The sequence below is a fragment of the Oreochromis aureus genome, linkage group 17, assembly GCF_013358895.1.
Source record: "Oreochromis aureus strain Israel breed Guangdong linkage group 17, ZZ_aureus, whole genome shotgun sequence".
In the NCBI taxonomy this organism is placed as follows: Eukaryota; Metazoa; Chordata; class Actinopteri; order Cichliformes; family Cichlidae; genus Oreochromis; species Oreochromis aureus.
This window is the reverse complement of record NC_052958.1, coordinates 28,028,273-28,056,154: the sequence shown is the minus strand read 5'-3', so window position 1 is coordinate 28,056,154 and position 27,882 is coordinate 28,028,273. Positions and strand designations below refer to the sequence as shown.

Below are 27,882 nucleotides of genomic sequence, written 5' to 3'. Positions count from 1 at the left end.
CTCCTGTGAAACCAGCTCCAAGTTGAGATTTGAGAAACAGACATTCTCACTGTTTTTAAGATTAGGCTTAAAACTTTTTGATAAAGCATATAGTTCTTTACTCACCTCTTTTCACTATGTGTTTATACTCCACTCTGTATGTTAATCATTAGTTATTATTAATCTCTCTTCCACAGTGTGTCTTTTATTCTGTCTCCCCTCCCTGGGCCTGTTTCTGCTGGAGGTATCTTCCTGTTAAAAGGGAGTTTTTCCTTCCAACTGTTGCCAAGTGCTTCTTCATAGGGAGCCGTGTGATTGTTTGGGCTTTCTCTGTATTATTGTAGGGTCTTTACCTTACAATGTGAAATACCTTGACACCACTGCTGTTGTGAGTTGCACTATATAAATAAAATTGAACTGAATAAAATCCACTGAAATCAGTGCATGTCAATTGGATTTCCCAGTGATTTGTAAAATTGCACCACCAAAGACACAGATCACCAGAGCCAGAGGAATTTAGCATCACTCTCTTGCTTGCAAGCACACCCTTCTGAAAACATCTATAGAATTTTATAGCACTGCCTTTACTTGTTAATTCACTCGTGGGAGAAAGGGGGGAAAAAAGATTGCTCATTATTTGCACGTAGCTCCTCCTGTTCTTTACAAACAACTTGCATGTCTGAATAAATTTCTCACTAATGAGGTCAAGGATGTCAATTTCACTGGCTCTGACATCACCACTACCCCACCTCGCCTCCCACACACAGGAAACACTGTGAGGTCATTGTCCCGGATTACTAGTGCATTTGTGTTTGAGAAACAAATAGATGTTTGCTTTTATGAGGATTTTTTTCCTTTTAACAACCTTTACCGAGTCTCCCTTTAAAGGCGTCTGACCCAACAGTGTCCTGTCTTGTTCACTGGACAGTGTGCCGCGGTGTTGTGTGTCACATGGGACAACGAATGCTGGGAGTGGCTGGAGAGTTTTGATCAGATGCCCTGCCTCTCCGGAGCACTCGGCAAAGGAGTTCTGTGTCTTATGACGCTCAGAATGACTTAATCCCTGCAGGAATGTGTTTCTGGTTTCTCTTACCATTCCTGTAAACACCAAACTGTTCTGCCAACAAACAGACACTTACCATTGTCCTGCAGCAAAAGGCTGGAATCGGACAGTCGGGGAAGAAAAAATAACCTGATGGAAATCCAGCGTGAAACAAAGCAAACAGAGGTCTGCATCTGCCAGGCGGTTCTCACCGCAGCTTGCCCCTTTCTGGTTATCCTAGTTATTAGCCATAACAAACAATCAGCATACTGCCTCTGAAGAGAGGGAATTAACGCTCACAGGGATGCTAAATAGATTCCATAGATAGTTTGACATGTGAGACTGCGAAGTACTTCAATCTCTTGAACAGCACGATCAGCAGTGAAACCTGTGCAAACAGCCAATCGCATGCTTATTTGTTCAGCATATTCAACAAACACAGAATCCCTCAGAATCCAATTTTGACAGCAGCAGACGAAACCTTTGTTTGGTTTTTAGTTATTAATAGTGTGTTGGTGTAAGGCTGTGCAGTAAATCACTATAGTAATATTGCTTTGTGTATGTGTGTACACAGTTCATACTACTGGCCAGCAACAGTTGGAGGCTGATCCTTTGGTTTATTTGGGGAAGTCCCATCCATCTCTCCTCCCTCAGTGCTCTGTGGTTCATGCTTGGCAGTATAGAATAATATACTGTTATGTTAGGCGAGAACAGCAGTTAGCATTTGGGAAGTTGAAATGGTACTGCCAAAGTCAATGCTACCCCTTAAAAACATACACATACAACGGCTCAGCCCCTACATGCCACGGATTCATCTTTCCCCCTTTCGTTGAGATTGAGCTCAAAAGGTCAGATCGCATAATAGGTTTGTAAGACGATATGTTTTCCGTTTATTGGAAAGGTTGTTTTCAAAGAAAATCTTAAGATGGGAACGACTGGGTCAGTGGACATCAAGGGGATTAGGCAGTATCTTTTGAGCCGGAGCAGCCACTTTTCAGTTTAGGGTCTTTGATTTCATTGGTAGTGTTGAGAGTAGGCTGAATGAAAGCAGCCTAAACATCAGCTGAACTATGGCCAGGTGAGGATCAATGTTTAAATCTTCGAAGCAAAACTGATGACAGACTCGTCTCTAGCCTTCACACCTTCTACAGGCCTGTGCTGTTTAGCCACAAAGGTGCTTCCCCTATTGCCTCAGTTGGTTTCAGATGTGTCACGTGGTCATTGAGGTTTCTACCTTCACTCATCCCCATTGCCGCCTTCAAATTGCTATTTGTTATCCCAGATCACCATGGTAGCCAAGAATCTTGTTGACTGAGGTGCTTGCTTTGAGTGGCATAATTGCACCACAAGTCGAGGGCACCGCCACTGCTCTCCCAACCTTTGCCAAGGCCCATCAAGGCCCTGCAGCAGGACGAGCAAACCTCAAGATGTCAGTCTGCACTATTTTAATTTAGTCAAACTACTGGATGCCGCCATCTTTATTTTAGACCCTGGGTTCCACAGTGTGGAGGCGGTGCTCTTAGTGTTAAAACTCAAGGACAACATGTATCATAAACTCCTCTCTCATTTTCTCTTTTTCTTTCTCCACACAATTTTTCACACTCCATTTATTTAGTTGCATTACACCCAGTTTAAAAAAAAAAATTGTGCCTTTTTTGCTCGTTGTCTTTGACTTCTCAATCCTCCAGCTCCATTCCCAAATCTTCTTGCACCACATTTCTTTCTCTCTGCACCCTCCCTGTCAGTTGAGTCAGCCCAGAACGAGGGCAGCAGTCTGTCAGGTGTGAATAGACGCTATGTTGGCGGAGCTGAGCTCATGACCTGTCTTGGATGTAATGCAAATATTCTCCCTCGGCTGAGGCTCCAGAGATCAGTCAGAATGTGAATTGTGCAATAACAGTGATGGCAGACACTGACAGGTCTTTGGTCTGGGTGGAATTTGGCCAACCTCCCCGACCCAGGGAAGATTCCTCCTGCGAAATCACTCAGTGCTCGTGCAAGTCAGGTATTTTGTTCATAACTCAGCAGAGATAAAGAGATGGGTATGGAATGAGTAGGCATTCGTTTTGAAGTAAATACGGCTAGTGAGTTGATCTAAATCCGAAAATGTCTGGGAGTGGAGATAGATATTAAGGGTTACATTTTTCACTTGAAATCTACCAGAAATCCTTTGACTCCCCAAGGCCATTTCTCAAAGACGGAGTGGGATTATGGGATTTGCAGTTCTGGTTGAATTCCAAAACAGGTGTGTAAACCCTGTGTTGAGGTAACTGAAGAGTTTCTATGACAACGCTGTGGCAATCCGAATTAGGTTTCGGCTATTTTTTCTTTTTCCACCTCCGAAACGTGGCCAGTTCAGACAGGCTCATGACAGAAATGACTCACCTGTCAAACACCTAGGAAATAGCTGGAATGAGTTTGTGCTTTAAGTTTTTGAGGGGGAAATAGTTTTTTTTTTTTATCATTTCTGTCTTTTATACACTGTTACTGTGGTGGATACTTTCATTAAACATGACAAAAGTGAGTTCGGCATGTGTACTAATTACTCTGAGTGAAGCGTGCAGGCTCCAGACTACGTTTCAGACAGTTTTTTTTTTTTTTCCCAACAATCAGATCACTTCCTATGAACAAGCACTTGGCGACAGTGAGAAGGAAAAACTCCCTTTTGACAGGAAGAAACCTCCAGCAGAACAAGACTCATGGAGGTCCAGCCGTCTGCCACAACCTGTTGTGGGTGAGGGGAGGAGACAGGACAAAAGACACACTGTAGAAGAGAGCCAGAGATTAATAATAACCATGTAATAAATGCAGAGTGGAGTATAAACACATAGAGAGTGAAAAGATGTGGCTGAAGAAGAAACACTCACCATGGGATCATCATGGGAAGCCCCCAGCAGCCTATGCCTATTGAATGTAACTAATAGCTCTTTTCCAGTAGTCCCTACTCTTGTCGGCTCAGCTCGACTTGGTTTTTATGGCTTTCCATTAGCTGAAAGTACCTGGTTCAAGGCATATTTAAGCACCTTCTTGGCCGGAGTTCCAAGAGATGTGGCATCAACTCATGAGTCATGAGAGCATCTCCCTTACGAAAAATCAAAACCGCAATTGTTGAAACCCGGCAATAAAGGAACTGACTAACAATGGAGTCTGACAAAAAGCCATTCATTGAGCATCTGTTATACCATCTCCTAGGCGTCCTCCATTATGCTGCTGAAAGTCCTGTGACTTTCGGCCACGTATTTTGTGTGAGACTTTCGCCCATGTTGATATAATGAACCCACACACATTAGGTTGATTGTAACTGAAAACATCCGAAACAGAATTGAGTAGTGCTGCATTAAGTCGAGCCTAGTAGGTACTAGTGGAAAAGTGCTATTAAAGAGGGTTCAGGGTCACATGATCCAGCCCTAACTATACGCTTTTTCAAAAAGGAAAGGTTTTAAGCCTAATCTTAAAGGGAGGGGAAGGGAGCTAAAACTGTATCTTTCATATTAGAATGAACCCAAAAGCTGAACTAAGATCCAGTGAGGTGAATGAGGATTATTTTGGACAGTGACTCATGCAGAGCTACTCTAGTAGAGTCAAAAAATACAAATGTAGAACTGGAAATGATCATTATAGGTCACCTTTAGAGAAATATGACCTATAAACAGTACTCCTTTTACAATGTGGTTCATTAAGAGTCTGGGTACCAAGCCATTCCACAGTTTTCATTAAGAAAATAGAGAACCCGATAACATCCTGTGAGTAATCTTGGAATATACTTAGAAGGTGATGAAAACATACACCAGGTCTGAAGGTGGAAGAGGAAACTTGGAATGAAGGAAGGAAGTAGGTGTTTTTTACCTGTGCAAATATAACATTAAAGATCAACTTGATAAATGTTTGGCCTAATTCAGGACTTGAGTTTACTCAGCTTTTCAGTTTTTCCAGAGCTAATGTACCATTTTTTTGCCTTGCCACAACCACACAATGTGTCTTCAGAATACATGTTACAGAGGAGAGATTTGAATAAATCACACTGCGGTTGATTTCCGAACAGTAAATGCACATAAATACGCTCGCAGACAGTAATATAAATGAGTGTGACTCAGACATTTTGAGGTCAGGGTGTGTAAGGTCTGGACCGTCACACACTGTGAGACTTCACAATTCACCTTTCTTTAGCAGCACAATTCTAACAACAGAATCTGTTGAGTAACCTGGGTTGAGCTAAAATTTCCTCAAACCCACAGTCCACTCCCCGAGTTCCCCAAAACGAAGCCCCCAGCTGACAGCTCCTGCCCTATCCTGTCTGGGCCCACGTGGCCTGGCTCTGCATTGGAGACATCTCCATACATTTCTCCTCAGCCTCCTCCTCCTTTTCCTCCCTGTACTTGGTCCCAGCTGTGCCAGCGAAGCCTGTGTGTTACGTTTTTCCTGTTGCTTCTCTGGCCAAAAAATGAAAAAGAATGGTGGAAAAAAAAAGAAAAGCACTTAAGTAAGACTGAGGCTGAGAGAGAGAGAGAGAACGAGAGCGCGAGTGTCAGTTTCTGGCTCGGGTTTTGCTGTCTGCTCAGTTTTCACGGCCCGTGGTTTTATTAGACTTTCCGCCGGTCTAAGGTTAAACGGCCACCACTGCCCCTTTTGGGCTCAGAACCTCCTGTTAGCCCCCCAGATCCCCCTTTGCTTGCCTCTACCCCTCCTCCTGGCTGCCCTGCAGTGCCGCTGCCAGTAAAGGAAACACATTAACACCCGGGCCAGTAACAGAGCAGGCTTTGTCCATGGCCAGGCAGGCCGGTCCATTAGGTCCATGCTCTGCTCCACACTGGACCAATTAGAGAAGGCAGGGAGCAGAGCCACTCCAAACAGAGGTGTGAGCTTTACAAGGAGACTACAGGTGTGCTCAGGGGGAAATAATAGACTTTATTACTGATTGGGGTACTGTGCTATACTGTATATCTCTGCCACCTTTTTAAGAGCCAACTTGGCTCTGCAGAGTTTTGACAACCTGTGTTTAACCTGCAAACTTGAGTTTCCCTTGGATGTTGGATCAAATCAAACCCCTGCCTTCCAGTTTACTGCAGTTACCAGTCTGGGCTCTTGTTACAGTACATTCCCTTGCACATTGCCAGGTCCTAACATACACTATATAAAGGGCTTCAGCTAATGAAAATTCTCGATGTAGAAAATATCTTGCAATCTTTTGAAAGCTGTGTCCTGTCTATATCTGTGAAAATCTATCATATCATCTTTCAGCACCTTGACCAATCATGACACCTGCATTGTTATTTATTTATTTATTTTTATTTTTGTTTTTTGCAGGTTTTCTCTGCTATTCTTTACATACCCATGTCTTCATTGCCTTATTAGATTATTAGATTAGTTTCCTTTACAGTCTTGTTGCTTCTGGTTCAGATCCAGAGCTCGTTTGAAGTTTGCCAAGTTTCTCTAAGAAGGCATGTTTGGTTTTGAAGGGCCCCTTTTAGCTTGTGGCACCATGTTAGCATTAGCAGCTTCTGACAGATGATTGGAGCTAAAGGCTGATGACATGTCTAGTCCAGCTGAAAGCAAAAGCTGAACCAGTGTGTTTTTTATATGGTGGACTTGCTACACTTGTTGTTCTTTGTGGTTTTATCATTAGCTTGTGATCAGTCTTCCTCTATATTAACCTTCTTGTCTTTAATCAAGGCATTTGATCTGTTAGTTGCCATGAAGGAATAGGTGAACGTGGAGGCAAAAGGGGCGAGCATAAGGATTAGAGTGAGTTTTACAAGGGCCAAATTGTGATGGCTAGATGACGGGTAAGAGCCCTGTTGCTTTATCATTGAGTAAAGCTAAAATATTACAAAAATTAAACAGTTTTCCAAAGCATTTTTTTACATTAGGGGAGAGAAACTGTTCCAAATCAGAGCAGCAGCACCAGTCTCAAACATCGAACAAAGTCCAGAAGTATAGGTTGTGTAAAACAGCTCATACAGCAACATTGTGTATAGGCTTTGTGGTTAATACATCCACGTGGCAGTGATGGGATAAGAACCTGTCTGGCTGATACAGATGATAGCAAAGCTGACAATCATGAATATGTCAGTGGCAGATGAATAATTGTTGGTGAATATGATTACAGAGTTAGCGGGAGCGGCGGTATCTGCCAGAACAGATGACCTGCCAGCTTTGAGAATAGCCCCTGAGGCCAGGAGAGATGATCATGCAAAGACGGGACAGGCCTGACATCGAAGGGGGTTTCCACTGACAGTTTATGCATGCTCTGTGGACACATGCTATTTCAAAATCAACACACGCCATTTCAAAAATCTGCGTGTCAATAATTTTGATTCATAGACTTGAGAACAATAGGTGGCTTTTAGACTTGATCTCTGTTTTGTAGTGTGATCCAGAGGAAGCCGAGTGAATGTACAAATCCTCATTTGCACTTTATTAAACTCCAGCTCAACATGGCGGCTAAGCAGCACTGACACAGGGGGCCATGTGACCTGCTACCAGCACACAAGTACGCTGTATTTTCTTAAATAAGCGTGTCTAACCTTCCCTGGTCTGTTTCTGCTCAGGCCGCCCAGGGCTGTCGCTTTCCTATGAAATAATTACTACAAATTTTGTGCGTTCGCATGATTGGGTTCATGGGATTTTCCTGTGTCTAAATGGAGGCTCTGCTCCATGTCAGGGGAACAGTGATACAGTGTTGAGACAGAGCTGTTCTATTACAGCCAGGGACGGGCGCTGACCTAAAAGGCAACATTCATCTTAAGCATGATGAGTTCAAAAACAGCATGGAGGGGCTTTTAAGAGGGCTCCGAGAGGTCCACCAGGGTTGTGGGAGATTTATGTACAGCAGAAATGTTGAATGAGCTAAAAATAACCAACACTTTGATGCAAGTTTGAAGCTTTTCTTTGAAATTGTTTTCACAGATTCTACATATCTTCCATTTTAAACATTAGATAGGAAAGACTAGCCAGAGTGAAACTCCTTAAGGACTAATGTGCTGCTTCAACTAAGATGGTGGTATTATTAGACATGACACCCTAATATTTAGTGTTGATTTCTATTGATATAATACTGTATTTGGGTTGGAGGGCTGGCTCCCTGCAGCATCTTTTTCCCCACAGCGTGAGCAGAGAACCTGACACCGGCCCACGGTGTCCCGCCAGAACACCCAAAAGTGCTTCTAACCGTTCGCGCCGCACAGAAACAGTCATTAGAAGCTCATTTGTTTTGCCACAGATCATATCGCCATGTGTGTCAGCTCAGATGAGGAGCATCGCCAGGTGATCTGGCATATGGATCAGCTGTCAGTGTGGTGTTCCTTTACTGGACACTGCAAGCAGCAGAGCCAGGGTGGTCCTGTTTGGTTGTCAATTTCTGTGGAACTTCCCTGTTGCGTGTGTGTGTGCGTGTGTGCGATTTGTCTTGGATTCCAGCCCAGATTTGTCACCAAAAGTGAATTAGCAAGGAAAATCAAAGGAGGATTCTAAAGGCTCTAATGGCTGTCATGTGAGTTGGTAAAGACCTGATTTGACTCTGGGTTACTTTTTAACTTTCTCTTTTTTCTTTCTTGTTTTGGCTATAAGGGGTTTGGAAGAGAAGCGGAGGTTTGGAAGGCTGTTGCCGCGTGTGCTTTTGTGTGTGTGGGGTCGACTGTTTTGAAGAAGTTTGCCTAGGATCTCTAAATTCTATTTTCAATAAGGAGGCCCTGACTTCACTTATCTGCTCCATTTTTTTTCTATTTCTATTTCTTCCAGTTTTGTGTGCACTGGGCCAAACTGAACCTCTGTTATATTTATATCCTTCGCGGAGCATAATTGAATTCAAAAGATGCTAACAAAGCATTATTAACGTGTGTGTTTTAGGTGCAAACTTTGTGACGCGTAAGATCAGCCGTTCTGTGGCAAAGATTCACCTTGGCCAACTGGAATGCTTCAGCCTGGGCAACCTGGACTCCAAAAGGGACTGGGGCCATGCCAACGACTACGTGGAGGTAAAACAAATACCGCCATTACCACACACAAGCTCAGAGGAATATATACACACACACACACACACACACACACACACACACACACAAACATACACGCACCATCACACACACACACACACACACACACACACACACACACACACAAACATACACGCACCATCACACACACACTATCTCTGCCTCTGAGTTGAACCGGGTTCAGATGTGCACATAGTATTAACGGGGCATGTTTTCCCAGCTCAATCGAGGCCCCAATATGCGATCTGCATGAAGCCTCCTATGATTGTCTGCCAAAAGCGAAACAGAGATAGAGAAAGAGAAGGGCAGCGGGAGGAGAGGGAGAGTGCCGCATGCTGTGAGGCCACAGAATGCACTCTGGTTTCCCACAACTCACCCATGTCCCAGATCCCTTCAGGCCCTCGTTTGCCATTCCCTGAACGCCTGCAGAAGAAAGAGAGATATTAAGGGAACGCTGCGTCCTGGGGACGATGACAGAAATACTGTGTTTGTGTTAACGTAACGGTGCCAGCAGCAAGCAGAGAAGGAGGGGTGGGGAGGTGAAACGAACAGTGGGGTCGCCATGTTGAGAAGGAGACGGAGCTCTGAAATTGTGTGTATTTGGGTTTTTTTGTGGGTTTTTTTTACTTCACTCCAGTACATGTGTGTGTGTGAGGAAGCACACATTCCTGCGTGTGTGAAAGTGTGTGATAGGTTAAGGTTGAAGAACGTGTGTGTATGTTGAGATGAAAGACTCGACGGGTTGCCATGTCTGACAGCAGACCTCTTGCAGCAGGCTGTGTTATTATTAGGAGGTGGTGGTGGTGGTGGTGGTAGTGGGGGGTGCTCTTTGAGATGGGTGTGGAGGTGAAGAGGTTACAGTGGGGAACCTCAGTTTAACAGGAGAGCGCAGTGAGGGGGTCAAGGCATCAGAGCAGAGTGTTGCGGCGGTGGTTCGTGCTGTTAAGGTGGGGCAGGGAGCCCTCGGTGGCGTCAGCGAAGCATCAGTCACTGCATGGTTACGGGAAGACTGCTCATCAGTCATGTCCAACGTAAGCACACGGTCATTTTTGGCTCCTGTCACAGGAAGTCTGACTTGGTTTGCGATAATAAAATGGAAGCATATAATGTTAGTTTTTCAAAAAGAGACTGTGATTGTATTCTGATGTCATGCACATGGTTCACAGGGGATGAAATAAAGGATCGTGTACTTAAATTATAATTCACTTAAATTTAAATTCAGTTTTATTTATATAGTGCCAAATCACAACAACAATCACTTCAAGGCATTTTATATTCTAAGGTAAAGACCCTATAATGATTGAGAAAAACCCAACTATCAAACGACCCCTTTGAGCGAGCACTTGGAGACAGTGGGAAGGAAAAACTCCCTTTTTAACAAGAAGAACCAGACTGGAGGAGGGGCAGCTCCGTCAGAGATTAATAATAACTAATGATTAAATTAAAAGTGGTGTTTAAAAAAACAAACAAGAGGTGCCTGAAGAAGAAACACTCAGTGCATCATGGGAAGTCCCCAGCAAGCCTCGGACCATTGCAGCATTACTAAGAGAGGGTTCCGAGTCACCTGATCCAGCATGTATGTTCCAGCTCTCATGTGAGACAACAGTATCTGTGACTGACTGGCTTGAGACCTTTAATAAATTAGGAGTGTTAGCTATGGGGTTTGAAGATCCGATTAATGAGTTTGTTTTCCACTCTGTGGCAATTTAGAGTCAATTTCGAGAGTCCAGTGCAGGTTTTTTATACCTTGATTGCAGCTGAGGTGTGAAGTGTTTTCACGTGTGACTGATCTCATTAATACTTTATTATTAACAGCCGCGTAGCATGCCAAACTCTGATTTGTACAGTACCAGATAACAATACTATGTTATTACATGATCTATATAATATAATATAATATAATATAATGTATATGTATATATGAAACAAGGCTAGCTTTTATTCTTGCGCTAGAAAAATGCTGGTTGTTGGGTCTCACTGAGCGCATTTCTTGATCTTGTTATGTTAGTCTGACTGACCATTTCTGTACTTAATGCCAATACGTGCAGCCGTGTTTATGTGTGCGTGCGCTTGCCTGTCCAGGGCACCCTGCCATGAGAAGCTCCAGGTTTCCTGTGGGAACTGCCGACATTCCAGCTCTGGTGAATCAGGCACCTCCTCGTTCTGCTTCTCCTGTTTCGGAAAGGCGGATTTCGGGAAGCCAAACAGAAGCTGGAGGTGCTGAGGGGAACTGAGGTGGAGGCGAAGAAGGGAAGGCGTGAGGCGGATGACATTTGAAAGAAGAGGTGAAACAGACGCGTGTTTGTGGGACGTTTGTGCATTATGCATAAGTAACCCGTCCCTTCTGCTGAAAGTTCACCCCACCCAGAAGACCATCAAAGGCTGCGACTGTCACCACGCCGCCCCCCCCTCCGTCTGCCTCCCTCGGTTTTACTTTGAAATATCCATCCAGTCAGCATCAGCACTATGTTACCATGGCAAAGCCAAACAACTGGCAACCTGTAAACAGAACCATGTGTGTCTGCTTTAGGCTGACAACTGCTTTTCCTCCTGGACTCTCTTTCCCTCTCTTCACCCCACCCAGGACAGGGAAATTGCTTGTAATTGGCTGTGGATGGATTGCGGGTGGCAGGAGGGGTGTGCTGTGTGTCTGCTCTAACGACGTCTGAAAGCGTGCAGCTGGCTGGGCATCGTCTCAGCCTGGTATCGGGTGTCCATCCCAGGCAGGCAGGCAGACAGACAGGCCTAGAACTTCCCAGCTACCCTCAATGGAGGCCTTTATTATCATTATAGTATTAAGAAGCTTCAGCATAAAATCGGCAGATAAAATAATTTAAATCCTCTTGATCTCATTTTCATGAAAGAGGTTAAGCTTTGGACTTTTTCACTTTTGTGACTGTGTTTGAAACATTTGGCTGGCCTTTTTTTTCTCTTTTTCTTTCTCTCTCTCTCTTTTTTTTTTTTTGATTGCGGTTTTCTGCGATTTGGCGATGCAGAACAAATTTCTGACTCTGAGCCTTCCCGAGTGAAAAGCAAACCCACAGCAATCAGTCACTGCGCTATCTGAGAAGATAAAGATGTAATAGTCAGCCACCTTTCGCCAGGACTGCCCTCCTCCCTACTCTCCCCCTCTCCTCTCACCCTATGCCGCCATCCTGAGTAGGCTCATGGTGGGTACAGCTGTTTGGAGCCCCTACCACCTCCTCACCCCCTCTATCACCCTCCCCTTCTGGCTGCAGAGAGCCATTTCCTGTGTGGAGAAGCAGGCTGATGGGGAGGGAGCGGGAGCAGGAGTCAGCCTAGTGGTTTTGGCCTTTTCTACCCCTCGGGCTCCATCCTGCTTTAGTTTCTCGCTGTCTTTTTGTCCGTTTCCTCTCCCTCTTGTGTTTTATTCTTTATGTCCTTCCTACCTCTTAACCTTTTATTCTTTGTACGGTCAAAGAACCGCGTCACAACTCCACCAAACTCTTGCTCCCTCTTGGTGAGCAGCTACCACCCAGTTACTAGATATTTCCCTCTGACATCTAATAAGCAGCTCCTATTTTTCTCCTGCCTTGAGCTGGCTTTCCTCTTCTCCCTGCTGTATGTCTCGGCCTACAAACTGTTGCCAGATGAGATGTGGTTGACCCGATGGCACACCCCTCTTTCCCGCTCTTGTCTTCTTTGAGTATTTATTTTCAAAATATAATTACTTGTGAAACTCCCGTCGTTGGAAGGCATTTCATCGCTGTCCTAAATCTGTGTGGTTGCACCTGTATGGCAGTAGCTCTCTGATTCCTGGCATTGTGTGAAGGCAGCAGGGTGACAGGACAGCCTTGAGGGTGTCATTTTTCACCTCGTTTATTTTTCTTATCCGTTTTTTTTTTTCTGCTGCAGCTGCCTCTCCGTGCAATAATGGTTACAGATGAGGCTAATTAACCAATCACAAAGCAGATCAGGGCCAATCAAAGATGATTGATGAGAGCAGCAGGCCATCCATCACATGCTTTTGGCCTGGGAGGTGACAGTGAGGGCAGGCTAGGGGTGTTCGTACAGTAAGACAGACATTTACATCAACATTTTGAACTTTTAGTTATCCAGAGTGACTCAGTACCTCGTCATCATCTGTTGTTTTGTCAAGACTGTAGGCTTGATGTAAACGTGGATGTCTGGAACTGAGCATGGAAGAAAGTGGAAAAAAAACAGCTTTGCATTTAAATGCATGGGTACTGGAAAAAGAAATAACAGTAACACATTCAGCAACCACTCTTCTTCAAACTTCTGACTAATACAGCATGACCATGATAAATTATTCAATCAAATTTAATTTATATGGCACCAAATCACAAAAACAGTCACCTTAAGGCACTTTATAGTGACTGAAAGACCCTACAATAATGCAGAGAAAACAAAGAACACCCCAACAATCAGACGACCCCCTATGAACAAGGAAGAAACCTCCAGCAGAACCAGGCTCAGGGAGGGGCGGCCATCTACTGCAACTTGTTGGAGGTGAAGGGAGGAAGACGGGAGAAAAGACATGCTGTGGAAGAGACCCAGGGATGAATGATAACTAATGATTAAATACAGAAAGAGTGAAAAGTGAAGAGTGAAGAATAACTCATCAAAGCCCACGGCAGCCTAGGCCTATTAGGGGAAACCTGACCTTAAGCTTTATCAAAAAGGAAAGATTTAGGCCTAAACTTAATGTAGAGACATTGTTCAGTGGAAAAGGGGCCCGAAGGCTCTGTCTCCCATTCTAATTTTAAATATCCTAAGAACCACAAGTATCCCAGCAGTCTGCGAGTGAAGTCTCTCAGTTGTGATTTGCCATCAGTCATGTGGAAATATGAAACAGTGCACACGACATTTTTCTGTATCCACAACACTTCACTTTTTAAGAGCATAAAGAATTGATGTTTAAGTAGTAGGACTCAGTAATTCATTTCTGCACACATACCCAAAAGTCTAATTGTTATCTTATGCATCAGAACGGCATACAGTGACAGGACAAGATGTTTATTTCTGGTGGTGTTCACCTATGATGATTTGGCAAAGAATGTTTTCACATGTCTACATGCAGTCCCGTGAAAGTACTGAGTACTCCTTTCCTACGTCCACAGGAATTAAGAGGATAAGCAGCAATCGGGTGCTTCTAATCAAATGAACTTGAATAACTGATGATCAGCAAGTTCGAACACTTCTGTAAAAGCAGATGTTTTGACAGTTTGCTGGTTTGGAGCATTCCTGCGAGCGGATGTGCCAGCAAATTCAACCCAACGTCAGACTGTGTAATGTTCAGTGAAACCTTAAAAACCCCGAGAGCCGTGCATAAATGAACGCCCGCAGAGCACAGCGGTTATTCAGAGAGCTGATAAATGTCTTTGCCTGCTCAAAACACACACAACACTCACAACATAGCTGGAGTAATAAAGACCCACAATGGGAGCTAATAGGGGAGAGGAGAAGGAGCATTAGATTTCACCACCAAGACCTTCTGACTACAACAGCAGCTTCCTGAAACCTCTACGTCCACTTGTTGAGAACACCCACCTACTCGTGCCTATACAAGTGCTGAGCAATAAAGTGAGAAAGAGGCTGTGACTGAAGCTACTGTCCCACACAGCAGCTGTGCACACACTGATGTATATGTGATTGTGTATGTGCACGCTCTCTTGTGTTCATTGCAGGTGAAATGTGATCTGTAGCTTTAGTAGTAGCTCAGTAAACAGGAGTTTGCCCCCTCTCTGGGGAAAAGCAGTGAAACCTCACCAATCCTCCAGCCACCTCTTCATGCATGAATGCATACATACACACACTAACCCATGGGGCTTATTTCACCTACAAGTACATTCACACAGCATGATGACTGAAACAAATACAGCACTTTATCCCTTATAAAGGGCTGGTGAGGATATGTGAGCCCCAGGTTGCCCCCAAAGAGCCTTTAAAATCTTTTTTTTTGGGGGGGGGGATAATGGGCCTAACTCCAGACTTTCTATCCAGGGAGGCTCTTGAGGGTAAATATTTTTTTTCCATTGCAGTTTAAATACTCATCTTGTCAGAGTTGTAGTTTTATATATGTACACTAAAGTTACCTGAAATGACACCAACTTTTTTAGTTCAGTTCGCCTAAAAGAAATGCTCTAGTAACAGGTCTAGCAATTTTGTATGAAAAAAAGAACAACAGCGCTGTGCACGCACTTGCTCCTGTGCTGCCACTGAGCCATGCTGCACAAAGAAGTTACTTATCACTTGCTCTGCCTACTATGGGGCATGAGAGAACATCCAAATGAGTTTTGTCAAATGTGGCCATGTGAAAAAGAAAGTTTCCACAGGACTGTACTATATGCAGACCTGTGAAACACCACTTACTGCTTCCACAGGAATTAAGTCTCAGCAAATTCATCCCAAGGTCAGATGTTGCAGTGCTTAGAGAAACTGCAAAAACCCAAGAGCCACATGTCTCACACTACAGACTTCATTTAAGACTTTCATGTTAAAGTTCATGACAGAAAAATTGGAAAAAGACTGAACCTATATGGCATGTTTGGAAAAGTCGCCAGGAGAAAGCTTCTTCTCTTTAAAAGAACATAACCACATGGTTTAGGTTTTCAAAGTTGCATCTGACCAAACCACAAGACTTTTGAAACAATGTTAGACAAGATCAAAATGGAGATGTTTGGTCGTTATACATACTGCCATGTTTGGTGAAAACCAAACGCAGCATACCAGCTGTCAAGCACGGTGGTAGAAGGCTTGTGATTTTGGTTTGTTTTGCTCGTGTGTATCCCACAGTATGCTAGTCAAACGTGAGTTCATTAGTCCAACAGCTAAAGCTAGGTCAAAATTAGGTTATTTAACATGACAATGATCCTAAGCATAATAGGAACCATGAATGGTTGAAAAAGGATCAAAGTCTTGCAAAAAAATCTAGAAGTCTAGACCTCAGTCTTTGAACCCTAATAGACCTTTAGCAGGCATTTGCTCATGCAACCTCAATGAAGTTGTAAAGGAGAGTAGGGGCAAAAGTCTTCTACAAGGCTGAGCCACTGATAAAGTCACAGAGAAAATAATTACTTCAGGTTTCAAATGTTGAAATTCCTCTTAGACTGAGAGAAACTTAGCATCCAAAAATCTCCTTGGAGCTCTATGTGTGTACCAGATAACATACATGTATGATATATGTAGGGGTCATATGGAGCCATTTTCCACTATCCGTGTGGAAAACCGCTTTTGACGTGTGCATGGTTTCACAACATTTTAAGCCTGTTTAGAGCTGAAAAAGCAGTTTATTTGTGAGAACAATAATAAAAAGAGCAGTTCCATAGCACGTTCACACCTTTCAGTGCTTGCGTACTAATTTGACAAAAAGAAAGCTGCAAAAAAAAAGCAGTTCAGAATACAAATTATTGGGTTATAATATCTTTGTTTTCTTACTGATGATGTGCAGTTTTAACATGTATGTTTTGAAAGTTTACTGCGACACAAATCTCATGTCTGCCAATATAATTACCATAAGTTGCAAATGTTTTTTCTATTTTTTTTGACCATCATACCTAAACTTACTTAACCATAGCCAGGTAGGAAGACGAGAGCTGGCTCTGCATAATCACTGAGTGAAACAGTGTAGGAGTTGAGCTTTGATAGAAATAATGAATTGGGTGAGATTCTTGAGATAGATGTCCAGGGAGGCACTCTTGCCCCATCTGTCCAGATCCTAAATCACTGAACATGTTTACTGTGGCATTGCACCAGAGGGACAGAGAGAGCGAGGGGCAGTGGGAGTCTTAGAGAGGCGAAATGTTGAATATGTTCACAGCACAGATAATTCAGCGGGATGATTAATTGAGGAAAGATTGGGTAAAATCTACTCCCCCTGCTGCTCTAACAATAGAAGAACAGATAACAGATCCGTGATAGAAGTGAGGAGACCTTGTTAGGGTCGCTTTAAGTGCGTGAAGGTTGTATGTGTTTCTACATGTGATATGTATTTCAGCTGGGACCACTGCCACGAAACCCCAGTAAGTGTCCTTGTTTTTAGGGAGATTTTCAGGGTTTTCAGAGAATGACTTCCTTTTCTTGCCCGTTCTCCTGTACTGTTCACTTCTTTTTGGCCTGCTCTGCTCATTGTAAAAAAGTCAGACCTTGGAAGTGAATATAAAGCAGGTAATCAGTTTGACTGTTAGATTTATGTAGGTAAAGAGTAATAAATGATGACTGCACTTTTAGAAGTTATATTACATGTACCTGGAAGTAAAGTGCTTTGTGTCATTAAAATAAAAAGAAACAAAGCTATGAAAATCTTAGGTAAATGATGCCAAACCTTAAAATCAAATGTTTTATACATAAAGAAAATGTAGCAGCCTTTTTAACTTCAAAAGGCAAACCTGCTGCTTTCCATGTTTAACAGCTAAAGAGGCCATACTGTCCTGTTCAGACAGTAAGGAGAGGGTGATGGGATAATATCATTTTTCCTCGATGAACCATAGAACAGAAAATTTGACTCTAATCAATTCAAATGTTGTTAAAGTGAGTAGTTTTGCAAAGTTTTGTTGTGCCGTTTTCATCAAAACCCACAAACTCCATCTTCTGACATGCAGAAACGAGATGAACCGACTGACTGATCTGAGAAAATGGATTTGCTGAAAAGGAAATGTATCTGGAAAATAAAGTAGCACCTAGACTTGCATAGTGAAATCTCTTCAGTCACATCAGTTTTAACTGTAACTTTTGGACCAACATAAATTGGAAACACTTGAGCTGGAAAAGTAAATGGAAATATGAACAATTACAAGACGGTGCAAACTTGATTTAGTAAAGACTGATAGAATGAAAAGCTCCAGGACAGCTGCTAAACGGAGTGTGTGGTTAGATGTGCTGTTTTTGATGTGCAGTTGCTCTGTGTTTGGGTCCTTAAATATCATTAAACTCCTCAGATCCTGTCTCTCGAACTAAATTAGCTTTGTTTTTCTTGCTTATTAGTCAGCGTTTCTGATCTTTTTGGCCTTACCATCTCTTAAAAATAAGGCGAAAAGCACTCATTATCCCCTGCTGTGGGAGTAGGCAATGAAAATAATTAACTCTGACACAAGTAACGACTTTATTTTCCTGTTTCAAGGCCGTTTCAGTCAATAAAAGTCTGGAAATGTAGAGTCTTCAGGAATACAGTATCAAAACCATCTACCATCACCAGTTTTGTAAGAACAGCTTTTGGAAGTTGTAATGTTAGATTTACTGAGGGTTGTTTTTTGCAGCATTGATTGTTAGAGCAAATCATTTTTAAATCAAAGCTAAATGATACATTTACAGTAGAACTGCCAACACTTTTTTTCCCTGACTGAAGGATTCAAAAACAGCCAGTTGTTGCTTGAGTTTGCCTTTTAGAAGAAACCACTGCCTGCCCAGCTGGGTGGCGGGAAGACTCTGGTATGAAGATTGTCTTGCTGTAGGTCATTTTTAAAATAGAGAAGAAATGTTTCAGGAAACCTTTTGGACAAAATCGAATCTTTGCTTACCAGCATGGAACATGCACTTGTGTTTTTGTAGCCTGGACCTTAGGAATAAGTCTTTGTAATAAGAAGAAAAGAGAAATGGCTGTACTGCTACTGCTGAGCTCTAGCGGTACTTCAGAAAAGTTCTGTGCCTGTGTCTGTGTGCGCAGGCCGCAGCAGCTGGCCATCTCTCTCAGACTGACAGGCCTAAGCTCACCCCTGCTGGGCTGAGGATGAAAGCAGATGCTCTCCTCCTTCCTTTCCCGCTCTGTTTTTCTCTCCTTTCTCTTCGCGGCCTTGTGTAACCAGAATCCTCAGCTTTCATACGGAGCCTGTGGGATAGTTTGCACCCTGGAGTCCTGCAGAAAGCAGAGACACACATACACCAAGTGACTGACATATTTGATGCTTTACTTTGAAAAATCTAAGCAGATTTTTCTGTGATTGCAAAATAAGCCAAACTGCTGATATGGATCAGTGTTTATTGCTGTCTTAACACAGTGCCATTGTATGAGAACCCAAGTGCATACCAGTGGAAATTCGCACAAATTATCATGTGAATCAGGAAATACCTGATAAAAGAAGCGATAAACGGCATAGAGTTTGCGTAAACATTCAACGACAGCATTCAGTATTTATGTTTTCCATATTCTGCACTTAAAAATTGCAGTCAGCTTTTTAGTTTTCAATAGATGGACTTTGATGCAACCACTGATTATTGATGCTAACATGCTACACAACTTAATGTACCAATTAAAGTAGATCAGGACTTCTCTTAATTAAAAATGGAAAACAAAGGCCACAGAGTGTGCTTCTTTCAGTGTGTCCTCACCTGTTTGTTCTTAGGGTCAGTGCAGGATTTCAGCAGGTTTGGTTGAAGACAAATTTGTGGTTGAGGTGACACCTAAACACATGCAAAAGACAAATATACCTCCCACCTTGAAAGCAGGGAGCAGGACAGGAGGAGAGGGGGCAGGAAATAATGGATGGACTGACGTCTCTAGAGGGGGGGTTGTCAGTGGTCAGGCAGGGCACCCCGCTGGGGATTTAACAGACCAGCACAGGAGGGAGGGAGTCAGCTGGTGATGACGAGAAAGAGTGTGTGTGAGAGAAGGCTGAAGCCTAATGACTCTTTTCTACAAGCAGCTACTCAGCTTGGCTGACTCTGCTCAAATTTGGTCGTTTCCCATTACAACTCAGTACCAGCACAGTGTGGGTGGAGTCATTATAGCAAGTTCCATGACGTCATTTGTATGTGACACAAACACAACAATTGAGTATGTCTGCACCTCGTTGTTGGACCGTGGTGTTGGTTTGTGTGTAACTATTTCCCTTGTTGCCGTGTTTCAAAAATGGAGGGTTTGTTTTAAGTGAAGGCATTGTGCTCATGACTATTCCAGTGACATCACTCCCTGGCCAATCAGAGGCATGCAGTCTGTTGAGGTCACATTTCTGGGGTCAAGTTAGCAGTTGCATGCTTCCTGTTTGTAAGTATACGGCGATTGTATGTGATAAATATACAGAATTTGCAAATCTATTGCCAGCTTAATACACAGATATTCAGATCAAACAGAAAGTCATACTACGGATATTCAGTCTAGCCAGAATCTGATTTTGAAACAAAAAATTTAGAAATTCCTCCACAAATAGTAACGTAGTCGCTGCAGAATGGTAATTTAACTGCTAAGCGACATAAGGGCTCAGTATGCTGTTTTTTTTTTTTAGAGGAATATACCGAAATGCAACCAGTTGGCAACCAGTTGAGTTGAGTCCCCAATTGCAAAGAGACTCGTTGCAGGCAAGTTGCACTCCGTGGTGCAGACTGGCTTACACTGAGTGAAAGTTATTTGCAAACGTTCACCAATCTGTTTGAGATTGATGGCAGTCAGTCCGAGTCAGACAACGATTGTCTGGAGGCAAGTTCCCTCCCACCAGGTGACCAGTGCAGGTGCCTTGCAGTCAAAAATGGTCACTCGGAGGTTGACGGGGGTTTACACGTTCAGCTGCATCTACTTCCAATGAGTCACCAAATGCAACCAATGACTCTTTTCTAGTCACAAGGGAGTTACTATCCTATTTTTGTTGTGTGTGTGTCTGTGTTTAATTTCACTGTATGTGACGCTCTTTAACACCGTCATCAAAATCAGTTGCATGCAGTCTGTTGATGTCCCAGCTGTCTTATGGAAAAATTATGTCTTTAATAGAAAACATAATATCTGTCAAATATTTTCCACACGAAAGATTACATTTTTAGCAATTTTTCATTTAAAGGAGCTGTTCACGAAGCAGAAGTGGTATGAAAAAAAAGTACTTGTTTAAACAAGGAATCATGTTTCAGGACCGTTTCTATTTACTTATTACTTTGAACTGACTTTTTTCTTGTTTACTAATCAGTAAACTTTGGTTAGATTCACTTTAAACCCTTTTTTAAATCCACTTCACAGAGAGAGGGAGAGAGAGAGAAGCAGTAGTTAGGGAGTCCACAGCTGGCCTGTGAAACTGAGACACTCCCTGATTGGGACGGACAAGTGTGAGAGGCACTTTAATGCAATAATCCCTCCCAGGCCTGTGTGTGTCTGTGTGCGTTTAAATGTTGTCATACAGAAAAGGCTAAGTCTCTGTAGTGACATTTTAGGGAGTATCAGTGTAGCGTGGGGAGTGAATTGAAGCTGTCACTCGTCCAGCAGACAGGCCCGATGGAGTAGAGGGATGTTTAGAGGGCTGGGAGTGGGGGTGGGAGGGTCATCTTGTTTTAATTGTCTGAGGAGTCTGGCCAACTCTTTGGGGCTGGAATGTGTGTGACCTCTCCTCTCTCCCCTTCACACTCCCGCGCTCGCGCTCTGTGTGCGTCGCCCTCAGTCGAGCAGCTCGTGGGAAGATTCTCGCTCCGGATTTTTCGAAACCGGGCCAAATATTGCAAGAGCTCAGTCACAGTCTCGGCGCTTCTCTTTATCTCACAGCTCTCCCACTCTGTGTCCCACTCTTTCCGTGGTGTTTTTTTGTGTGACTGATTCTCAGCCCTTTGATTCTCAGCTTTCTGTGTGATGCCGTGTTTCTTTGCACATGGATTTAAAATAGTGAAAACTGTCAAAGTTCAACAGTTTGTATGTACTCTGTGTTAAATTTCAGTTTAATATTCTTATTTTTTTTTCCAGGATATCAGTACATATTACTTTAGATATTAAAGCCAATGCTGGGAGACCATTAGCTCAAATTCTCCAGTGTTAGAAAATGCTCTTCAGTTGCCACATTACTGTAAAGATACACACCTACCCATGAAAGCTAAAGCTTTTCCTTTTTTTGTATGGTTTAAACAAAAGTGCTAAGAGTGGAGCTCCAGAGTTTTGTATGTGGAACTTTATATCTGGCAAAGCTAGTTGTTTCCTGATTATTATTTTTTTTCAGATTCCCCTCATCGGACGCCTGATATTAACAGCCTGAAATGACCGTATTAGGGATATCCCCACTCATCAATGGCACACAGAATAGAAAAAACTCTGTCAAACAGAGTGTCTAAAGCTGGAGTTTTGCATCACAGGGCTCATATCTGGTATAACAGTAAACATGTGTATATATGTATGAAGGAAAATAAGAAAATGCTAGATAGGACCTCTTAACCAAACTTTTACTGTGGGTGTGTATGTCTGTCTGAGCTTTCAACACAGGTACTGAGGCTGGAGGGGAATTTAGATGCAAGCCCGCTGAGAGTTGGCTGTAGTGTATCGAGCGTGGCAGAGACAGCATCCCAATCATTCCACTTCAAACAGGCCTGGTGGCTAAAATGAAATGGAAACATTTGTTGGGTCACAGCACTGAAAGCTTGTCTTCCCTCCTCACACAATGCCAGATGGCTTCCTGATGTTGTCTGTTTTTTATTAGACTTAAAGTAGATCAGCGTTCACACGAGCCTATGATATTAAACCAGCGTACGTCCCCGTACGCCATGCAGACCCACACACAGATATTTCACACTTAAAATCATGCAGGAATGCACAAGCATGTATATGAAATGTTCCATGGTGGGAATTTGACTACCAGGGCCGTGCCACTAAAAAATATACTGTAATTATGTTAATGTTGCCCTACACATATGCAAACACATGCATGCTATGTGTAAATGACCACATACGTTGTATAACGAAACGTGTGTCCGAGTACAACAGGGTTCCAGACCAGCACATAATTGGTGAAGAAATGCTGTGCAGAGGTGTTGGTCTGATGGATGAGGAGAGAACTGACATGGCATTCAGAGCCTCTCTCTGTGTACCACAATGAGGCTTTCACTCGACGCTGCTCATATTGAACTTTATCCTTATTAAAACAGCCACGATGGAGAGCTGTGTATTTGCTTTTAGAAGGTGGGACTTTCTAAGGGGGTGCCAACGATCTCTTTTTTTTAATTGAGGAAGCCTAGTAATAGGAGTGTGTGTGTGTGTGTGTGTGTGTGTCAGTGTGACCTGAGGGGAGGCCCTGTCTGTGACCTCCAGTGATAGTGGTGGTTTGTTTTCATTCTAAACTTGCCCTAGAGTTACTGGTTTTGCACCTTATTTGACCTCGGCTTGAACTGGCTTCACCTCTCATTGAACCTTTGCTCCGCACCATTTTTAAAAAATGTGATTTTTACGGTGACACCTGTCTGATTACTTTTTTACTTCTTCTGTTCCTGTTATTCATATCTTTAAACTTTCCCTCCCATCAGCTGGTTTCTCCCTAAAACTGAGGATGTCATCCTAAGTTAGCAGGTTAGCAGCCAGTGCCATCAAAGTATCTTTCAACCAGTAACATCCATCTATCACTTATCTTGCCAAGAATCTGAGCAGAAAGCCTCAACTTCTCTCACTCAGGCCACCTCTTCAAGCTGTTCCGGGGGTAGCCTGACTGGTAAATTAAACTGCTATTGTGCATTAATGAAATAAGAATAATACAGACTAGTATTTCTGGTGCCAACTAGCACAGCCACATTTAAACAGCTAGTCGATTAATTGCCCTCATCCCTAGGTCCGATTTGTTGATTGGAGTGCGAGCGTTGTGTTCAGAGCCAGCCTCTAAAATACAGTCGAGGAATCCGCTTCCTCAACGGCTGTATTTCAGTTTCTTAGGCAGCTCCTTGTCAGACAGGCTCACATGTACGTGCGTGCGCGTGCACTCAATCAGATTGAATGATTGCACATTTGTCTTGACAGTCACTATAAAAAGAGCCGCCCACTAAACGCTGCAGTCCTCTCATTATACCGTCACAGACCCACAGCAGGCAGACATGCTGTGCTCTGTCTTCTGCCTTCCTCTATATTTCTGTGATTTCAGCTCTCTCTCTCTCTCTCTCTCGCCTCTTTTTGCTTATCTCTCATTTTTAAAAACAGAGCAAAGAAGAAAGAAAAGAGCAGCAGTTGAGGAAAAATAAAATGGTGTGGGTGGCGTACGGCGCGAGCGGTAGAGACATGCGTCACGGCAAAGGGGAATCCCTAGCGCTTCACACTGGAGCGGAGGCTCCATGGCTCCAGGGGAATGGCCAGCTCAAGTGTTTGTTTATGTCTGTGGGCCAGAGGGGAGAGACGGTGGCCATGTTCAGCAGCTACATGAAAGGCCCCGAGTGCTCTAATGAGCTGTAATTACCATGCGCGTGTGTTTACAAGATTGCGAGGGAGCGAGGAGGAAAGAGAATGAATAAGCACGTTTCTCCCCGCCTGTGTTTACTCCCCGTCTTCACAAATACGTTCGTTTTTCACAGCGCAATAGCTTGCCTCGTTGCCCTCTAAACCAGCGCAACCTCAAAGTATAGACTTCACAGATTGGTGACTGTCACGGCCTGTCATGCTTGTTTTATTCCTCGAGATTTTAAGCTTCAGGCTGGTGTGACATACTGTGAGGTGGGGAGCTTGGTTTCTCATGTGCAGGCCATGTGGCCCGGAGCATTCAAAAATACACAGCATACGGATTTAGAAGTTCTGAGAAGAATAGATGCTAAGAAAGGTGTGTGATTATCTGCTGAGGAGCCTGGCACAAGTCATTTAGAGAACTGAGACCTCACCAAAATAGTCAAACCAAAGGAATTATCAAAAATAGCCAGAAAGCTTTGAAGAGCTGCAAAGCTCTCCTTCTTCTCTGCTGGTGCAAAGTCACAGGAGACCTTTTCACTTTTAACCACACAGTTGATCATTTAATAAATACAAATTGGGTGACATGGGCTTCTGTAGCATGGAGCCACGAGTAATGCCCAGCTGTGACTATTTACACTACTGCATTTCATAATAACAGAAGGTACAATAATGCCAGCCTTATCCATTATTATGTGAGATGGGACAGACTTTTATTAACATCTTAGCTGAGCTAATATCCTTGAAATCCTCCCTGCCTGCTGTCCGTCATGTCATAAAGGCTTGCGTGGGTAGACCATGATGAGTATATTAATGGCCTGGAACTGGAAATATGACTGTTTGTATTTACAGGCCATTTAGAGCTTTCCACTGGCATTCACCAACCAGTGAAAACACGAGCCGCTGTACAGCAAACACCAGCCTACGTTTACTGTATGCCTCCGCCACTGAGAGCGCTCTCTGTGTTCTTCACGGCGTGTGTGTGTGTGAGTGCATGGACTCCTGCCGCCCCAAAATAGCATGTGCCCCTAATTACTGCTGCAAACACAGGTGTGGAAAGCAAGGCCTCCCTCCACCCATCCCAAACCAGCCATCTAGCACACAACACCCTGTGTGTTCCAGTTTGAGAGGACAGGAAGTCCAGACTCTGTGTGTGTGTGTGTGTGTGTGAGTGAGTGTATTTGCATGTGCAAGTGTGTAAATGTGTGTGAAAAGAGAGCGTGCATATTCATGGTTCATCTGTGCATGTGTGTATTTAAAAGCGAAAGTGTGTGTCTGTGAGTGACTGAATGAGAGAGAGTTTGTGTTTGTATATGAGCGAGTCCAGACCACACCTTTTGAAGTCGGCTGCACAGTGCGTTGGGGTTTGGGCACGGACACACAGCCCCTCCGTTGGCTGGCTGGAAACCTTATACCCCACATCAATCAGACCTGCCACTTATGCATTATTCATAACCCAGACACACACACTTAAACACACACTCTCATCTTTAAGCTCTGGAGTTTTTGCTCCTTGTATCTCCCATTGGCAGCAGAAGTAAAACAGGGCGGGTTCGTGCTGCCGTTGGGGGGTCTGACTTCATTTAGCCTGAGTAGGTTAGAAACAAAGGTGGAGTTGTGGAGATGTATGGGATTTTCTGTCTATTGCAAGTACACACACAATCATGATGTAGCTAATGAGATTTTAAGTTCTTGGGGAGAAGACATCAATTAAAATGTATTCATAATCAAGAGACATGAAGAAGACAAGACTGTTAGCAAGGCTGTCACAAGAATTTATTAACAGCAAAATACAAAAACTAATTATGACCGTAAATGATAATTACAGTCTGCAATCAAAAGACATACAAAACTGTATAATAAATAATAAATTTCCCTTTCAAGGTTTTCTCCCCGTGCAGGTCTGGACCACGTCCGGTGTTTTTGCTATTTTTAGATAGGCTGGACTTTAGTTTACAAACCAGTATACAAACCAGCTTAAGTCCAGAGGTGCACAAGAAAGAAAGAAAGCACAGATGGGCTATATTTAATTCAAGAGTAGGAGTGGAACTTGGACACCCATGTGATCAGGACAACCGAAGAAAGGGGGGACACACCACTGGGGCATCTACTAAAACTCTGTTTCAACCTCAAGGTCAAAGGTCAGAGGTCACAGTCAAGTTTCCTGAAAATCTTGTGGAAGCAACGGAAGTATGTATCTACAAGGATGCTGAGGGGTAGCACTGACGGCCATCAGTATGTTTATTGTCTGCCATCACTTGCCAACATGATTGAATTGCTGTGTAGTTTCAGAGATAGCTCGGATGCACTATAAGTACAAAAACATAATCTAATGTGTAAACTCCTGGTTATATGAAGTAAGAACTGAACTGAAAACTAGTGTTCACTACCTGCATTAGGTCCCAGTGTTACCATCATCAGTTTGAAGGTAATGTTTCTGCTTTAACTTGGTTTGTCTTATTTTTAATTTCCCAGTTATTACTGGCATTGCAGGTGCGTTCAGTTCCATTTATCTGCTACATAAAGTGGCTCTTTTTGCCATGTTGCCTAATAATTCTTAAAACTGAGATGTGTTGTGCTGTAATTACCTGACATATTTACTGCTGTGTCCGGCTTTAGGGCTTAGCACACATTCAACTCAGATATTTGAAAGCAAGTCCGATTCACTGCCATGTCTGTTTATAGCCTTCGGAAAATGTACGCGCCGTGTATGGAAAGCTATTTATCATTCTTTACCCCTGTCAGCCTCTCACTCTCTCCCTCTCCTTCAGTCTAAGCTGGTATTGTCTCACTCTCTACGGAGCCCAAAATGAGCAGTTTCCAGTCCGCTGTTTTCTTCTGACGTCCTCATCACATGTCCTGACATTCTCAGACCACAGAGCAGAGTCTCTGTCCCCTCTGTTTTCATTCACAGACGTCAGTCCAAAGCTGAAGCAACTGAAATCGGGCCTCAGTGAACAAGTTGTTACTGATGTCCTGCTGTGCTCAAAACAACTAGCACTGCCAGTGGAAGACAGAGGCAATAAAGCAGACGGGAGCTGTGAGAACAAGCTGGGTTTGACATGAGAATTAGCTTTTGTAAACAGTCATAGCAGTTAGTGTCTGGCTACTGACAACCTGGACTGCTCCATTGTCGTATCTTCTTTGAATTAACGGCGCAGCATTTATAATAGGATTTGAAAACGTTGTGTACAAACTGTTGATGCATGACATCTGTTTGGCAGAGCTTGACAAAGTTGGGCTTATTAAATTTTCAGAGTTTGTATATATTTGTATGAGGTCACTGATGAATTATTGATTAGGGGAAAAGTGTGAGGCGGGGGCGTTCGTGTGTTTGTCAAAGAGGAAGGGTGTTTCCCGCTTAAACGGCAGCAGATGCCTGTACGGCCGTTTCGTCTGCCTGCATCTCCTCTCTCTTTCACTCCCTCCACGTCTTTCTCAGTTTAAGGCTCAGGGCGCTGAAGCCAAATGGAAAGTGACCCCTGGCAGGCTGCGGCGTGTTTAACACAGTGGGTCACTGTCGGAGAAACATGCTGGCAGCATTAAACAAAAACGCGCTGGCGAGTTACTCAGACTGCATTTTGGAACGTTTTACCAAGCAGTCGTACAAGCTTTGGCAAAGTCACGCTGAGGTACGCCCAGAGTTTTTAGTGGGGAGGGAAAGCTGGGGGCTTATGGTGCCACAAAAATACAGATTTTTTTTTTTTTTTTGGGACAAACGAGCCTCGACGCCATTTTTAAAAATACACCCTGGACACAGAAACAAAAGGCATTGTTAATGGAGGGATTTGACTGGCTCTCAC

The 27,882-nt window shown here is 43.4% G+C and overlaps 1 protein-coding gene across 1 annotated transcript in view; it reads left to right on the top strand.

The window, feature by feature from the left end:
• Positions 1-27,882, top strand: part of gmds (GDP-mannose 4,6-dehydratase) — a 172,206-nt gene that overhangs the window by 57,261 nt on the left and 87,063 nt on the right. The window contains exon 7 of the mRNA XM_031732441.2: positions 8,867-8,994. Coding sequence (XP_031588301.1) covers positions 8,867-8,994 — 128 coding nt within the window. The remainder of the gene's footprint in view (positions 1-8,866; positions 8,995-27,882) is intronic.